Source organism: Dermochelys coriacea, chromosome 5 (genome assembly GCF_009764565.3).
Source record: "Dermochelys coriacea isolate rDerCor1 chromosome 5, rDerCor1.pri.v4, whole genome shotgun sequence".
Lineage (NCBI taxonomy): Eukaryota > Metazoa > Chordata > Testudines > Dermochelyidae > Dermochelys > Dermochelys coriacea.
This window is the reverse complement of record NC_050072.1, coordinates 1,583,799-1,601,338: the sequence shown is the minus strand read 5'-3', so window position 1 is coordinate 1,601,338 and position 17,540 is coordinate 1,583,799. Positions and strand designations below refer to the sequence as shown.

Here is a 17,540-nt window from a genome sequence, read left to right as displayed (position 1 = left end):
CGCTGATGGGACATGCAGAGACATGATCAAAATCCGGGAGTTTGGGCTGCTGATGTGCAGAAAACGGAGAGTAAATTACCTGAGTATAAGGTGCTGGCTTTGCCCTGTAAAGCCCTCAGCTGTGGGACCGGCTCAGGGTACGCGGGCTGAGACCTTCCCCTCCGCATGCCACACTGCCCCAGCTGCACTCCCTGACGGGGCCTGAGCTGGAGCCCCCTGGATCCGTGAGGAGCCCTCGGCTGTTGAGCTCTGCCCAGCACCAGAGCTGGAATTGGCTGGGATCAGGGCTTGCTTCCTTTCACCCGAGCTTTGGTCCAGGGGAGGGGAGGTCTTGTTCTGAGGGCTACCTGGCTGGCCGTCTGCCTGCTCCACGCGGAGGCCTGGCAGCTTTGTCAGGGTTGGGGTGACATCCCCGGTGCCGAGAAGCAGGGGGAAGGGCTCCCAGAAAGGCGAGTAAATGGAGAATTGCATTGTGGGACGGGTGCGCTCAGAATTGAAGACGGGCAGCCTCACGGGACCGCGTGGGCTGTGTTTGGCCCCAGGGCTGCACGGTACCTGAGCCACGTGTGTATCGGGAGGGGGCAGCTACCAGCACAGATAACTAACCGATTGCTCCTGACTCCCTCTGTATTCTGCCTCCCTTCAGGTCTCTGACTCCCCTCCTGCGATGTGTTCTCCCAGCCCTGCCCGCAGCCCACCAACCTTCCATGGGTAGCGCCAGCCTGGCTGAGTTCCTGAAGAGCACTCTCAAGAATGGATAGTCCACCCAAGCTGGCAGGAGAAACGCTGATTGTCCATCACATTCCCCTGGTTCATTGCCAGGTCCCCGACCGACAGTGCTGCAGTGGAAGCAAGAGGACTAATCCCTTCTGCCAGCCAGACCTGGGCATCACGCGGACCGCCTCTCTGCCGGAGCGGGACCTCTTGCAGACAGACTCCCTGACGTACAGCAGCTTGCTGCAGGCCTCGGACGCGCCGGCAGAGGCTGCGGAAGACAAAGAGAGCAAAGCGCGAGACTCGGTAATCCCCGGCATCACGACACGGCACAATCCCTTCCTCCTGGGCGACAGCGAGGGGCATGGTCTCCTCAGCGACAGCACGGGCCACAAGTCCTTCCGCCTGCATAGCTCCATGGTGACCGGCAAGCCGGCCTTCCAGCTGCATGAGCTGCCGCCCTTCCACCTCCACAATGCCGGCCACGTGGTGAAGCCCTGGAGCATGGCCAGCAGGTCCGGCGTGGTGGACGGGCAAGAGGACAAACGCACAAGTGCCGATGTCCAGAAGAGGAACAACGTTGACTACTGCCTGCTGGCCTCGGAGCGCATGGAGCTGGACGAATGCAGCTGCCAGCGTGGGAGCTTCTCCTTTGAGGGCGGCGACCAGGACTGGAACAATAGCTCTGACGAGTCAGGGAGGAACCCGGATGCCCCGCACAGCCGGACCTGCAGCTGTTCCAGCACGGAGCTGCTGCACTGCCGGTGCTACAGCGTGTCCAGCCAGTCTGAGACCGGGGACCAGCAGATGGGATACATCAGCGACTCTTCTTGCAACAGCTCGGACGGGGTTCTGGTGAACTTCAGTGCCCTCTACAACAAAATGAATGGCCATTCTCGCTCCAACTTGAACTCTGCCAACTTGTCCTGTGACTCTTCCTTCTGCAGCCACTCGGACACTGGGGCCTTTTACCTGGATCTGCATTCGTCACCCACAGAATCCAAGATGTCTTGTGAATCACGCAACCCAGAGAGCTCGGGAAAAGTGTGTGGGTGCCACCACCCGTCTTCGCCCGTCTTAGATGCCAACTGCAACTCCTACCACCTGCACTGCGAGCCGTGCACTTCGGAGAGCTCAGACCTCACTGCTTGCTTCCAGAGCCAAGCCCGGCTCGTGGTGGCCACCCAGAACTACTATAAATTAGTCACATGTGACCTGTCTTCCCAGTCGTCGCCTAGCCCTGCGGGCTCTTCCATAACCAGTTGCTCTGAAGATCACACCAAAGGAAGTCCTGTCCAGCCCTCAGAGTACTACTTGTTTAGAAGGCCTGATGCTAAGCCGGAGGAGAGCGATGGGGAATGCTTCATGGCGGAGACCAAGGGCGAAGCTGTGAAAAACATGATTGAGGGGCAAGTGTATGTCAACATATCCCCGCCTAACCTAAACGCTGGCCGGCCACGCTCCAGGAGCTACGATCGGAACCTGGACCGGAGCCCCATGAGCAGGCTGGGCTCCCTGGAGCGCATGATGAGTTGTCCGGTCAAGCTGAGCGAGAGCCCAGCGCTAGCGATCCAGAGCTTGCCCCCGAAGCGGGTGACTTCCTTTGCTGAGCTGGCGAAAGGCAGGAAAAAGAACGGCTCCTCCCCACCGCTCAGAACCAGCGGTGACTCTTCCTTGGAGTTCTCGCCCATCCCCGAGTTCCAGCGGGACTACCCAGGGCTTCTCGAGGACAGAGCTCGACGCTGCCAGAGTCTCCCGCCCATGCCCTTTGGTCATTGCCTGAACCGGAGCTGCGAGGGCTCCCGTGTGGAGCAGAGACTCGGGGACGGCCCGAGGGCGTGTTCCAGCAAAGACTCGGGCGCCAACGGGCATGAGGCAGCTGAGCAGGCCTCTCTCTCTCTGCTGATGGAGGCTGGTGCCAGCTTCTCAGGCAGCCCTGCCAGTGGGCACGGACAACGCGATGTTAGACCCAGAGCGGATGGTAAGGAACCAAATATGAGCTTAAAATAGACCAGCAAATGCCCCCCTTTGGCCCCAGAAGGAGCAGCAGAGAGAGGCTCTGTGGGGGGTGATTTAGGGCTGTGCCATCATTCAAATCCGTGGAGGAAAAGAGCTCCTGGGTGAGGACATGTAACGCCCCCACCCCCAGGCCATAGCGGCTCCCTGCCTGCTGGGTATTTCTGGCCCTTGCTGGGTCTTGTTTCAAACCCCCTATGTGATGGGATTTGTGCAGCCTGCCATGGTGTTTGCAGACTGATGTTAACGTCTCTTGTTGCCCAGGGGTTGGTTTGCCCCCTGTCCCTCTGATGGGTGCCCTCATCACACCATTGGCTTAATCCCAAGAGGGTCCCAGGACCTTCTGCTCCCCAGATTGCGAGCTGGGGACGCTCAGCTCTGTGCAGAGCCAGAGCCTTGGTTACCAAGAACAATTCAGTGGCTTCTTAGCCGTTCGCCTCCAGGGCCCCACATTCGAGTCCTACCCAATCGCAGTGAGAAGGAGTGGGGCGATCACACTACAAAACCATCTCCCTACGTGGCATGACTGGCAATGTCTCCTCGGGAGGCAGCCCGGCGTGGGCATTGGCCTGGGGCACTCGCACGGTCCTGCCTGGCTCCTGCCGCCATGTCCCCCTTCTCATAAGCTTTAATTCGTTATGATAGAGAGAGGGAGGGTTGAGTGAGCAAACCCCAGCCCCAGCATTTTGACAGTAAATAGCTCTTGGGGCAGCAGGGAAGCGAGGGTGGGTCCTGAGCCTTTAATGCCTATTAACTTCCCCTTTATGTTGGCATCGCGTGCCAGCCTGCTTGGTGGCTACTGTGAGCTTGGGCCAGCACGAGAAGGATCAACCGGGCATTGGCTAGAGGGGCCTGATGGGTCACGCTCATCTCTAAGTTCTACGGCTTGTTGTGTGTCCCCCTCCAAAATGCAGCTCTGTTCCCCGGGTCCCCGTCTGTGCCCACTCCCTTCCTGCTGCTCTGGCAGTGGGATCTCTGGCACTTCTGATGTAGACAGAGGGCTTGTCTGTGGTCGGGGCGATGTGGCCCTGGCTATGGCCCATTGTGTAAAATCCATCGGCTGTTGCAGTTGTACAAAGTTTCTGTCACAGGTTAGTCAGGTAACTGCTCATATACCCTGCAGGTAGGTGCCCTGTTACACACGGGCAGCTTTGAAAACCAGGCCGAGGCTGTCTGGAATGGAGTGCTACCAATATGGCCCTGTGCCCTGTGGGGCAATAGGACCCCCGGGATGGCCAGGAGCAGGGTTCTGGGGGTGCGCACTTCAGCCCATTGGCATGGGTACAGGGATCGCTGCCCGGCCCTGCACGCCAGTCACAGCGTAGATCACGTCCGGGTGTGGGCCTGGCCTGGGTACGGGGATCACTGCCTGGCTCTGCACGCCAGTCACAGTGTAGATCACGTCCGGGTGTGGGCCTGGCCTGGGTACAGGGATCACTGCCTGGCTCTGCACGCCAGTCACAGTGTAGATCACGTCCGGGTGTGGGCCCAGCCTGGGTACGGGGATCGCTGCCCGGCCCTGCGCGCCAGTCACAGCGTAGATCACGTCCGGGTGTGGGCCTGGCCTGGGTACGGGGATCACTGCCTGGCTCTGCACGCCAGTCACAGTGTAGATCACGTCCGGGTGTGGGCCTGGCCTGGGTACAGGGATCACTGCCTGGCTCTGCACGCCAGTCACAGTGTAGATCACGTCCGGGTGTGGGCCCAGCCTGGGTACGGGGATCGCTGCCCGGCCCTGCGCGCCAGTCACAGCGTAGATCACGTCCGGGTGTGGGCCTGGCCTGGGTACGGGGATCACTGCCTGGCTCTGCGCGCCAGTCACAGTGTAGATCACGTCCGGGTGTGGGCCTGGCCTGGGTACAGGGATCACTGCCTGGCTCTGCGCGCCAGTCACAGTGTAGATCACGTCCGGGTGTGGGCCCAGCCTGGGTACGGGGATCGCTGCCCGGCCCTGCGCGCCAGTCACAGTGTAGATCACGTCCGGGTGTGGGCCCAGCCTGGGTACGGGGATCACTGCCTGGCTCTGTGCGCCAGTCACAGTGTAGATCACGTCCGGGTGTGGGCCTGGCCTGGGTACAGGGATCACTGCCTGGCTCTGCGCGCCAGTCACAGTGTAGATCACGTCCGGGTGTGGGCCTGGCCTGGGTACGGGGATCGCTGCCTGGCCCTGCGCGCCAGTCACAGTGTAGATCACGTCCGGGTGTGGGCCCGGCCTGGGTACGGGGATCGCTGCCCGGCCCTGCGCGCCAGTCACAGTGTAGATCACGTCCGGGTGTGGGCCCAGCCTGGGTACGGGGATCGCTGCCCGGCCCTGCGCGCCAGTCACAGCGTAGATCACGTCCGGGTGTGGGCCTGGCCTGGGTACGGGGATCGCTGCCTGGCTCTGCGCGCCAGTCACAGTGTAGATCACGTCCGGGTGTGGGCCTGGCCTGGGTACGGGGATCGCTGCCTGGCTCTGCGCGCCAGTCACAGTGTAGATCACGTCCGGGTGTGGGCCCGGCCTGGGTACGGGGATCGCTGCCTGGCCCTGCGCGCCAGTCACAGTGTAGATCACGTCCGGGTGTGGGCCCAGCCTGGGTACGGGGATCACTGCCCGGCCCTGCGCGCCAGTCACAGTGTAGATCACGTCCGGGTGTGGGCCCAGCCTGGGTACGGGGATCGCTGCCCGGCCCTGCGCGCCAGTCACAGTGTAGATCACGTCCGGGGTGTGGGCCCAGCCTGGGTACGGGGATCACTGCCTGGCTCTGTGCGCCAGTCACAGTGTAGATCACGTCCGGGTGTGGGCCCGGCCTGGGTACAGGGATCGCTGCTTGGCCCTGCGCGCCAGTCACAGTGTAGATCACGTCCGGGTGTGGGCCTGGCCTGGGTACAGGGATCACTGCCTGGCTCTGCGCGCCAGTCACAGTGTAGATCACGTCCGGGTGTGGGCCTGGCCTGGGTACGGGGATCGCTGCCTGGCCCTGCGCGCCAGTCACAGTGTAGATCACGTCCGGGTGTGGGCCCGGCCTGGGTACGGGGATCGCTGCCCGGCCCTGCGCGCCAGTCACAGTGTAGATCACGTCCGGGTGTGGGCCCAGCCTGGGTACGGGGATCACTGCCTGGCTCTGTGCGCCAGTCACAGTGTAGATCACGTCCGGGTGTGGGCCCAGCCTGGGTACGGGGATCACTGCCTGGCTCTGTGCGCCAGTCACAGTGTAGATCACGTCCGGGTGTGGGCCCAGCCTGGGTACAGGGATCGCTGCTTGGCCCTGCGCGCCAGTCACAGTGTAGATCACGTCCGGGTGTGGGCCCGGCCTGGGTACGGGGATCGCTGCCTGACTCTGTGCGCCAGTCACAGTGTAGATCACGTCCGGGTGTGGGCCCAGCCTGGGTACGGGGATCGCTGCCCGGCCCTGCGCGCCAGTCACAGCGTAGATCACGTCCGGGTGTGGGCCTGGCCTGGGTACGGGGATCACTGCCTGGCTCTGCGCGCCAGTCACAGTGTAGATCACGTCCGGGTGTGGGCCCAGCCTGGGTACGGGGATCACTGCCCGGCCCTGCGCGCCAGTCACAGTGTAGATCACGTCCGGGTGTGGGCCCAGCCTGGGTACGGGGATCGCTGCCCGGCCCTGCGCGCCAGTCACAGTGTAGATCACGTCCGGGTGTGGGCCCAGCCTGGGTACGGGGATCACTGCCTGGCTCTGTGCGCCAGTCACAGTGTAGATCACGTCCGGGTGTGGGCCTGGCCTGGGTACAGGGATCACTGCCTGGCTCTGCGCGCCAGTCACAGTGTAGATCACGTCCGGGTGTGGGCCTGGCCTGGGTACGGGGATCGCTGCCTGGCCCTGCGCGCCAGTCACAGTGTAGATCACGTCCGGGTGTGGGCCCGGCCTGGGTACGGGGATCGCTGCCCGGCCCTGCGCGCCAGTCACAGTGTAGATCACGTCCGGGTGTGGGCCCGGCCTGGGTACGGGGATCGCTGCCCGGCCCTGCGCGCCAGTCACAGCGTAGATCACGTCCGGGTGTGGGCCTGGCCTGGGTACGGGGATCGCTGCCTGGCTCTGCGCGCCAGTCACAGTGTAGATCACGTCCGGGTGTGGGCCTGGCCTGGGTACGGGGATCGCTGCCTGGCTCTGCGCGCCAGTCACAGTGTAGATCACGTCCGGGTGTGGGCCCGGCCTGGGTACGGGGATCGCTGCCTGGCCCTGCGCGCCAGTCACAGTGTAGATCACGTCCGGGTGTGGGCCCAGCCTGGGTACGGGGATCACTGCCCGGCCCTGCGCGCCAGTCACAGTGTAGATCACGTCCGGGTGTGGGCCCAGCCTGGGTACGGGGATCACTGCCCGGCCCTGCGCGCCAGTCACAGCGTAGATCACGTCCGGGTGTGGGCCCAGCCTGGGTACGGGGATCGCTGCCCGGCCCTGCGCGCCAGTCACAGCGTAGATCACGTCCGGGTGTGGGCCCAGCCTGGGTACGGGGATCGCTGCTTGGCCCTGCGCGCCAGTCACAGTGTAGATCACGTCCGGGTGTGGGCCCGGCCTGGGTACGGGGATCGCTGCCTGACTCTGTGCGCCAGTCACAGTGTAGATCACGTCCGGGTGTGGGCCCAGCCTGGGTACGGGGATCGCTGCCCGGCCCTGCGCGCCAGTCACAGCGTAGATCACGTCCGGGTGTGGGCCTGGCCTGGGTACGGGGATCACTGCCTGGCTCTGCGCGCCAGTCACAGTGTAGATCACGTCCGGGTGTGGGCCCAGCCTGGGTACGGGGATCACTGCCCGGCCCTGCGCGCCAGTCACAGTGTAGATCACGTCCGGGTGTGGGCCCAGCCTGGGTACGGGGATCGCTGCCCGGCCCTGCGCGCCAGTCACAGTGTAGATCACGTCCGGGTGTGGGCCCAGCCTGGGTACGGGGATCACTGCCTGGCTCTGTGCGCCAGTCACAGTGTAGATCACGTCCGGGTGTGGGCCTGGCCTGGGTACAGGGATCACTGCCTGGCTCTGCGCGCCAGTCACAGTGTAGATCACGTCCGGGTGTGGGCCTGGCCTGGGTACGGGGATCGCTGCCTGGCCCTGCGCGCCAGTCACAGTGTAGATCACGTCCGGGTGTGGGCCCGGCCTGGGTACGGGGATCGCTGCCCGGCCCTGCGCGCCAGTCACAGTGTAGATCACGTCCGGGTGTGGGCCCAGCCTGGGTACGGGGATCGCTGCCCGGCCCTGCGCGCCAGTCACAGCGTAGATCACGTCCGGGTGTGGGCCTGGCCTGGGTACGGGGATCGCTGCCTGGCTCTGCGCGCCAGTCACAGTGTAGATCACGTCCGGGTGTGGGCCTGGCCTGGGTACGGGGATCGCTGCCTGGCTCTGCGCACCAGTCACAGTGTAGATCACGTCCGGGTGTGGGCCCGGCCTGGGTACGGGGATCGCTGCCTGGCCCTGCGCGCCAGTCACAGTGTAGATCACGTCCGGGTGTGGGCCCAGCCTGGGTACGGGGATCACTGCCCGGCCCTGCGCGCCAGTCACAGTGTAGATCACGTCCGGGTGTGGGCCCAGCCTGGGTACGGGGATCGCTGCCCGGCCCTGCGCGCCAGTCACAGTGTAGATCACGTCCGGGTGTGGGCCCAGCCTGGGTACGGGGATCACTGCCTGGCTCTGTGCGCCAGTCACAGTGTAGATCACGTCCGGGTGTGGGCCCGGCCTGGGTACAGGGATCGCTGCTTGGCCCTGCGCGCCAGTCACAGTGTAGATCACGTCCGGGTGTGGGCCTGGCCTGGGTACAGGGATCACTGCCTGGCTCTGCGCGCCAGTCACAGTGTAGATCACGTCCGGGTGTGGGCCTGGCCTGGGTACGGGGATCGCTGCCTGGCCCTGCGCGCCAGTCACAGTGTAGATCACGTCCGGGTGTGGGCCCGGCCTGGGTACGGGGATCGCTGCCCGGCCCTGCGCGCCAGTCACAGTGTAGATCACGTCCGGGTGTGGGCCCAGCCTGGGTACGGGGATCACTGCCTGGCTCTGTGCGCCAGTCACAGTGTAGATCACGTCCGGGTGTGGGCCCAGCCTGGGTACGGGGATCACTGCCTGGCTCTGTGCGCCAGTCACAGTGTAGATCACGTCCGGGTGTGGGCCCAGCCTGGGTACAGGGATCGCTGCTTGGCCCTGCGCGCCAGTCACAGTGTAGATCACGTCCGGGTGTGGGCCCGGCCTGGGTACGGGGATCGCTGCCCGGCCCTGCGCGCCAGTCACAGTGTGGATCACGTCCAGGCACATACCCAAACGATGCCTCTGAGAGCTACTGCCCAGCTCCGTGTGCTGGAGGATCCTTGCAAGACCTTTCTAGCTCCCCCTTTTCCCCGTGGCTCCCCGCTGACCGCTGCTTCTCTGTGTTTGGGCCCCTGTTAGAGGGTGGCCCCATGGCCGCTGTAACAGCTGAGGCCAGTGCTGGCAGGGTTGGCCCTGTGACTTGCTGCCTTGTGTTCCAGAGACGAGAGTTCTGCTGCCAGTACCTGCGCCCAGCTCAGAGAGGGGAGCAAATCTGTCCCTCTCCGCGGCTTCAAGGAGGTCAGGGGGCTCACCCAAGGCTGGGCTCACCAACTGGCTGGCCTCCATCTGAGCCCTCCACCCTGCAGAGAAGCCCAGGTCCTGGGATGGCTCCTGGCCAGTTTGTGGGGGAGGAGAGAGGGGGGGTGCAGGAGCCAGCCCCTTGGTGTATGGGGCTCTGGCCAGCATGCGGCAGCTGCTTGCTGGGCGGTGCTAAGGATGATCTGCCTGCAGGCAGTGCTGCTGCTGGAGGGTCCCCAGAAGGAGATGGGGGGTGGGGGAACCTGGGGCACAAGATCCCACTTGCTAGTGCGCGGTGCTGAGCATCACGCCATGACCCATGCTCTGACTCAGGCCTTTGTCCATGGTGCTGGCTGCCTGCTCGGGCAGCCCGTCGCTCTGCGTCGGAACTGGCCTGGGGAGGCAGAGGAGAGGGCTCTGTGGGACACAGCCAGCCCCCCGCAGGGCCTCTAGCCCAACCTCGTTGGCATTTGGGGCTGGTGAAAGGAGAGTGGAAAATACCAAATGTGCCAGCCCCTCTCGGTTCCTACCCAGAGCCCTTCCAGTGCAGCCTGACCAGCTCGGAGCTCAAGCCGCCTGGGCCGAAGTCTCCTTGGCTGGCAAGAGCCTCATCTGGCTGGAGCCAGGAACAGCAGTGAGCCGGACAGGGCACGGTGTGCCCACAGCCAGCCTTCGCCCAGCCCCTGGCATGGCAGGGGAGCTAAGGGATCCCCGCCAGGTCAGTGACACAGGAGACTTGTTTGTAGCAGGGAAGGTGCACTGCCCCTTCAGAAGGAATGTGTTGTCCAAGCACACGCAAGGGGGGTCTCATTACATGAGCCCTGCGATCTGCACCGCTGCTCAGCAAAGCCAGCGGGGGCTGGCCGGCAGGGACCGGGGAGCGATGGGCGTGAGCAGCAGTGGCCGAACCCCAGGTTAGTGGTCAGGAGTAAGTGCGGGCAATGGTGCAAGCTGCCAGTCGGGCTGGAGCACTGCCGTGGCTGGGGCTCTCTGGAGCTCAGCTTGGGGCTGGTCCGGATCGGCACCGGGCCAGGCATGCTACGCCTGCTGGAAGGGCTGGAGTCGCTGAGCCAGGTGGCGGCTCCTTACCCCGTCCGGAAGGAGGGAGGCGGCTCTGTTGCATGTGGGTTGAGCCATCCAGGGCTGCCCAGCCTGGGGAAGAGGCTGGCGCTGAACTGCTGGGTGGTGTGTAAATGAAGCCAGGCCCCAGGACGGGGCTGGGTTTGGAGTTTCCCCAGGGCGTGGTTGTAGCATAGCACAGATTGGACATGGCACCTGCACACCCCACGGCTCGGGGACTGTGGTGGACTAATGCTGCGGGGGGAGCAGGTGGGGGCCCCTGGGAGCCACAGGAGTTCATTATTAAAAATGGCTGGCTCTTGTGTAATGAGCCGTGGCTCCACCTCGCCCGGCGTAGTGGGGTCAGAGCAAAGGGAGTTCGGCAGAGCCCTGTCGGGCCCGGGAGGATGCGCACTCAGGGACGTGTCTCTGCAGCCTGTGGCTGTGCTGGGGAGGGCTAGCAAGCTAACATGGGTTTCCTGCAGAACTCAGTGTTAGGGAACCAAGGCTTGCTGAGCACTGCCCCAGGGTGCTGAGCTGGCTGGGGACCTGGGGCACGCATCCTGTTGAGTATGTACGTAAAGTCGAGTTTACATCAAGTATGTAAAAGTTTACAAGGAAGAGGGAGAAAAATTGTTCTCGTTAACTCCTGAGGCTAGGTCAAGAAGCAATGGGCCTAAATTGCAGCAAGGGCGGTATAGGTTGGACATCAGGAAAAGCTTCCTAACTGTCAGGGTGGTTAAGCACTGGAACAAATTGCCCAGGGAGTTTGTGGAATCACCGTCACTGGAGATGTTTAAGAGCAGGTTGGACAAACACCTGTCAGGGATGGGCTGGATCAGTGATCCCCAGCCAGTCGATAGCAATTGACTGGTCGATCCTGGGGACTCTCCCAGTTGATCGCTATCTCCAGTGGTGCAGCGGGGTGCCGCTAAGACAGGCTCCCTGCCTGCCCCGGCCTCAGACCGCTCCTGGAAGTGGCCAGCATGGCCCCATGGGGGCGGTGGGGTGGGCACAGGGGTCTCAGCGCGCTGCTCCTGCCTACAAGCACCACCCCCGCAGCTCCCATTGGCCGGGAACGGGGAACTGTGGCCAATGGGAGCTGTGGAGGGTGGTGCCTGCAGAGAGGGGTAGCGTGTGGAGCCACATGCCCCTCCGCCCAGGGGTGCATTGGCCCCTTCTGGGAGCAGCGTGGGGCATGGGTAGGCAGGGAGCCAGCCTCCGCCCTACTGCGTCACCAACTGGGAGCCGCCTGAGGTAAGTGCCCACGGCGGGAGGCCACACCCCAGCCCTGAACCCCCTCCCAGAGCCTGCACCCTGTACCCCCTCCTGCACCCCAACCCCCTGCCCGAGCCCTGAGCCTCCTCCTGCACCCATCTCCCTCACAGAGATTGCACCTGTCACCACCTCCTGCACCCCAACCCCCTGCCCCAAGCTCAGCCCCCTCTCTCACTGCGAACCCCTTGGTCCCAGCCCAGAGCCCACATCCCCTCCCGAACCCCAACCCGCTGCCCCAGCCTGGTGAAAGTGAGTGAGGGGGTGGGGGCTTCGGAGATTTTGTTCAATGTCTTCATAAATGATCTGGAGGATGGCGTGGATTGCACCCTCAACAAGTTTGCAGATGACACTAAAGTTCTGCAGAAACTAGGGGTTACAGTGGACGAGAAGCTGGATATGAGTCAACCGTGTTCAGTTGTTGCCAAGAAGGCCAATGGCATTTTGGGATGTATAAGTAGGGGCATTGCCAGCAGATCGAGGGACATGATCGTTCCCCTCTATTTGACGTTGGTGAGGCCTTATCTGGAGTACTGTGTCTAGTTTTGGGACCCACACTACAAGAAGCATGTGAAAAAATTGGAGAGAGTCCAGCGGAGGGCAACAAAAATGATTAGGGGGCTGGGCACATGACTTATGAAGAGAGGCTGAGGGAACTGGGATTGTTTAGTCTGCGGAAGAGAAGAATGAGGGGGGATTTGACAGCTGCTTTCAACTACCTGAAAGGGGGTTCCAAAGAGGATGGATCTAGACTGTTCTCAGTGGTGGCAGATGACAGAACTAGGAGTAATGGTCTCAAGTTGCAGTGGGGGAGGTTTAGGTTGGATATTAGGAAAAACTTTTTCATTAGGAGGGTGGTGAAGCACTGGAATGGGTTCCCTAGGGAGGAGGTGGAATCTCCTTCCTTAGAAGTTTTTAAGGTCAGGCTTGACAAAGCCCTGGCTGGGATGATTTAGTTGGGGTTGGTCCTGCTTTGAGCAGGAGGTTGGACTAGATACCTCCTGAGGTCCCTTCCAACCCTGATATTCTGTGATTCTATGATTAAGGGGCAGGGCCTTGGAGAAGGGGTGGGGTAGACCCTGGGTTGCCCTTAAATTCAAAAAATGATCTTAGGCATAAAAAAGTTGGAGACCCCTGGTCTAGATAATACTTAGCCCTGCCATGAGTGCAGGGGACTGGACTGGACGACCCCTCGAGGTCCCTGCCAGTCCTACGATTCTATGTATAGAGAGAAATAAAACTCACCAGCTGGTGACAGGCCTATGGGCCTGATAGGCCGTAGCCTGTCTCCAAAGGGCCAGTGACAGGTGCCTCAGGGGCAGTGTTAAACCCCTGCACCTAGCCAGTGCTGTCCCATGGTGGGAAGGGGGTCGCTTTATGCCTGGCCCTAGCTGGTGGGCAGCGAGCAATGCCCTGTAGCTTGTCTGTTCAGAGCCTGGTCCTGGAACTAGCACCCCGTCCCCATGGTGTTGTTGGCAGGCACTGTGGCCTAAATGTGCATGAAAGTGCAACCCCCCGAGGGTGGGATAGTGAACAGATGGCCTCTGTGTGTGTGCACATCTCCACTGAGCTTTTGCACACTCCCTTGTGGCAAATCTCTGGTGTAATGCCTGTGGGTTGTGCCTGCCGGTGATTTGCAGGCGTGAACCCACGGCCTCTTGGAAAGCTCCTCTCAGGGAGGCTCTGCCTGCATGTCCAGCCCTGAGCTCTGTTTCCCGCCCATGTTGTGTGAAGGCAGCAACGCTGCAAGTCTGGGGGGCATTTTGGCCGAGAGAGCATCAGTTATTGCTCTGGTGTGTGCCATGTGGAGTCCTGGAAGTGTGCATGGGGTGGAACAGCCTGAAAGGCAGGCAAAGGCCCTGGAGGGTGGGGAACATGGGGGCCTTTCAGGTGTAACCCTTCTGACGGGTGGAGCCAGCAGCATCCAGGGCCGGGTTCAATATCTGGGGGTTCCTTTCCATCCATCCAACACAGAACCGGCTCGACCCCCCCCATGACCTGGGACAATTACACCCCACCCCTGGGCACCTCTGAGAGGCAATACTTACCCCCTCACAAGCACTGAGTCTGAAGGTTGAAAAGAAACTTTTAATAAAAAGAGGGAAGTAACTCGGAGTGAATTTGGGAAAACACCACACACAGGGTTCAGAAACCTAAACCATGAGTAAAGACCCACCCCAAGTAGGTCGGGCAGTGCCCTTTTCCCTTCAGGGTCTTAACTCCAGCAACCCAAAAGTCCCTTTCACATGCCAGGCCCGACCCTTCTCTGCACCCCCCTCACAGTTGCTGTCCTTGGTCAGTGCAGACCCAGAGTTCGCCTCTCCCCTGCGTGGGGTAAAGGGGCACCTTACTCACGCCGCTGGCCGCTCACCGGCCACCTGCTCATTGCGCCTCTCCAGCGCCTCCCTGCTGGCTGCTCATTCGCCAGCTGACTCAGTCACCTTCTGCCTCTCGGCTGTGACCTCTGCACATCTGTCTCTCAGTGATTTTCGGTTCTTTTGCAGGCAGGGCAAAAACCCAGTCATAGATTCATAGATACTAAGGTCAGAAGGGACCATTCTGATCATCTAGTCCGACCTCCTGCACAGCGCAGGCCACAGAATCTCACCCACCCACTCCAATAGCTCAGACATGGGTGAGGTTTTTCATAGAAGTCCTTAAATCATGGTTTAAAGACTTCAAGGAGCAGAGAAGCCTCCCTCAAGTCACCCATGCCCCATGCTACAGAGGAAGGCAAAAAACCTCCAGGGCCTCTCCAATCTGCCCTGGAGGAAAATTCCTTCCCGACCCCAAATATGGCGATCAGCTAAACCCTGAGTATATGGGCAAGATTCACCAGCCAGATACTACAGAAAATTCTTTCCTGGGTAAGGAACTACCACAACTGTCCTACCACAACTGGTTCCAGCTCTGGATTGAGCAATTAAAATAATAATGGAAGCTTCTAATGAAGCTTATTTAGCTCTAAGTCTTTGAACAGTGGGAAAGAACAAGTTAAGCCAGTCTAGAAAAAACCTGGGGGTGGGGAGGTTTCAACTGAGGGTGACAGGTTAAGCAGAGTCATTTGGGACAGGTTAAGCATACTCCTGCTTTCCTGTATTCCTACAATAATTACAACTTTGGTAACCATATTTCAGTACCCTGGCATTCAGTACTAAGATGATTTGTACCCAACATCAGCCAAAGTTGATCACTTTTTGCTGCATATGTAAGCAGAGCAGAAGCAAACTGTATTTACATGTTTCAGAGTAGCAGCCGTGTTAGTCTGTATTCGCAAAAAGAAAAGCAGTACTTGTGGCACCTTAGAGACTAACAAATTTATTAGAGCATAAGCTTTCGTGAGCTACAGCTCACTTCATCGGATGCATTTACATTTACATAAACACAGCCAAGTCTCCCCCTTCCCAGCTAGCTGTCAGGGAAGCATTGATTCAGCCCCCGCTTACACAGGGTCCTGGACAGTGGGAGCGGAGGGGTAACGAGTGGCCCCGCTGAGCTGGGGGGAGGGAGGTTCCTACTAGGGAAGGGACGTGGGTGAGTGTTGCCACTGGCTGGTCCCTTCCCCTGCACTGGGGCCTGGCCCAGCGGGACGCGCGGTGGGAGCTGGGTTTGTTCATTCTGTGGAAAGCTGCTGCCTGGGGAGAGCTGCGGCGCCTGCCGGCTGAACGCCACACCCGGGCCTCACAATGGGACTGAAAGCCCTGTTCAAATCACCCTGGAGGTGAAGGCCTGAGGCCTTCCACAGGCACCAGGGGCCCAGCATGGAGGGGGCTCTTCCTGTGCCTTTGGACCTGGGCCACTCTGGGCCATGCAATCCCACCATCCCATTGCACCCATGTAGTGCTTGTGAAGTGCCAGGTCATATGCAGCTCTGGCAGGAGGGCCCTGCCCTAAAGGCCTGGTCCAGTACCTAGGGTTGTCAACCCTTCAGGATTAGCCTGGAGTCTCCCGGAATCGGCATCAGTCTCCCGGTGACTATGGAAAGTAATCCAGAGATTTTAATAGGATATTTTAAGACAATGACATTATGTCCTGTTGGGGAAGAAAATCTCCCAGAATTGTTTGTATGAGTTGGCAACCCTACAAGTAGCAGCAGCCAGAGGGCAGGGGAGGCTGTACAGAGCCCTGGCCTGGTGGGCCCATTCGCACTCAGAATCATAGATTAGGGTTGGAAGAGACCTTAGGAGGTCATCGAGTCCAACCCCCTGCTCATGACAGGACCAACCCCAACTAAATCATCCCAACCAGGGCTTTGTCAAGCCTGACCTTAAAAACCTCCAAGGAAGGAGATTCCACCACCTCCCTAGGTAACCCATTCCCGTGCTTCACCACCTTCCTAGTGAAATAGTGTTTCCTAATATCCAGCCTAGACCTCCCCCACTGCAAGTTGAAACCATTGCTCCTTGTTCTGTCATCTGCCACCGCTGCGAACAGCCGAGCTCCATCCTCTTTGGAGCCCCCCCCACCCCTTCAGGTAGTTGAAGGCAGCTATCAAATCCCCCCTCACTCTTCTCTTCTGCAGACTAAATAACCCCAGTTCCCTCAGCCTCTCCTCGTAAGTCATGTGCCCCAGTCCCCTAATAATTTTTGTTGCTCTCCACTGGACTCTCTCCAATTTGTCCACATCCTTTCTGTAGTGGGGGGGGGGGGGCAAAATTGGACACAGTACTCCAGATGAAGCCTCACCAGTGCCGAATAGAGGGGAATAATCACTTCCCATGATCTGCTGGCAATGCTCCTCCTAATACAGCCCAATATGCCGTTGGTCTTCTTGGCAACAAGGGCACCCTGCTGACTCATATCCAGCTTCTCGTCCATTGTAATCCCCAGGTCCTTTTCTGCAGAACTGCTGCTTAGCCAGTCAGTCCCCAGCCTGTAGCGGGGCATGGGATTCTTCCGTCCTAAGTCCAGGACTCTGCACTTGTCCTTGTTGAACCTCATCAGATTTCTTTTGGCTCAATCCTCCAGTTTGCCTAGGTCATTCTGGACCCTATTCTCACCCTCCAGCATATCTACCTCTCCCCCCAGTTTAGTGTCATCCACAAACTTACTGAGGATACAATCTATGCCATAGTCCAGATCATTAATAAAGATGTTGAACAAAACCCGGCCCCAGGACTAACACCTGGGGCACTCCGCTTGATACCAGATGCCAACTAGACATCAAGCTGTTGACCATTACCCATTGAGTCCGATGATCTAGCCAGCTTTCTATCCACCTTATAGTCCATTCATCCAATCCATACTTTTTTAACTTGCTGGCAGGAATATTGTGGGAGACCGTATCAAAAGCTTTGCTAAAGTCAAGCAATATCATGTCCACCACTTTCCCCATATCCACAGAGCCAGTTATCTCATCATAGAAGGCAATCAGGTTAGTCAGGCATGACTTGCCCTTGGTGAATCCATGTTGACTGATCCTGATCACCTTCCTCTCCTCCAAGTGCTTCAAAATGGATTCCTTGGGGACCTGTGCCATGATTTTTCCAGGGACTGAGGTGAGGCTGACCAGAATGTACTTCCCCGGGTTCTTCTTCTTCCCTTTTTAAAATATGGGTATTATATTTGCCTTTTTCCAATTGTTCGGGACCTCCCATGTTTTCAAAGATAATGGCCAATGGCCCTGCAATCACATCAGCCATTTCTCTCAGCACCCTCAGATACATTAGATCTGGACCCATGGACTTGTGCATGTCCAGCTTAGCTTTTCTAAATAGTCCTAAACCTGTTCTTTCACCACTGAGGGCTGCTCACCGCCTCCCCATACTGTGTTGCCCAGTGCAGCAGTCTGGGAGCTGACCTTGTCTGTGAAGACCGAGGCAAAAAAAGCATGGAGTACTTCAGCTTTTTCCACATCCTCTGTCACTAGGTTGCCTCCCCCACTTAGAAAGGGGCCCACACTTTCCCTGACCTTTTTCTTGTTGCTAACATACCTGTAGAAACCCT

General features: G+C 59.9%; 1 protein-coding gene across 1 annotated transcript in view; it reads left to right on the top strand.

Moving 5' to 3' along the window:
* The window catches only part of RUSC2 (RUN and SH3 domain containing 2), a 67,982-nt gene that overhangs the window by 28,525 nt on the left and 21,917 nt on the right, over nt 1–17,540 (top strand). The window contains 1 exon segment of the mRNA XM_043515213.1: nt 647–2,695. Within this exon segment, the coding sequence (XP_043371148.1) occupies nt 754–2,695 (1,942 nt within the window). The 5' untranslated portion in view covers nt 647–753.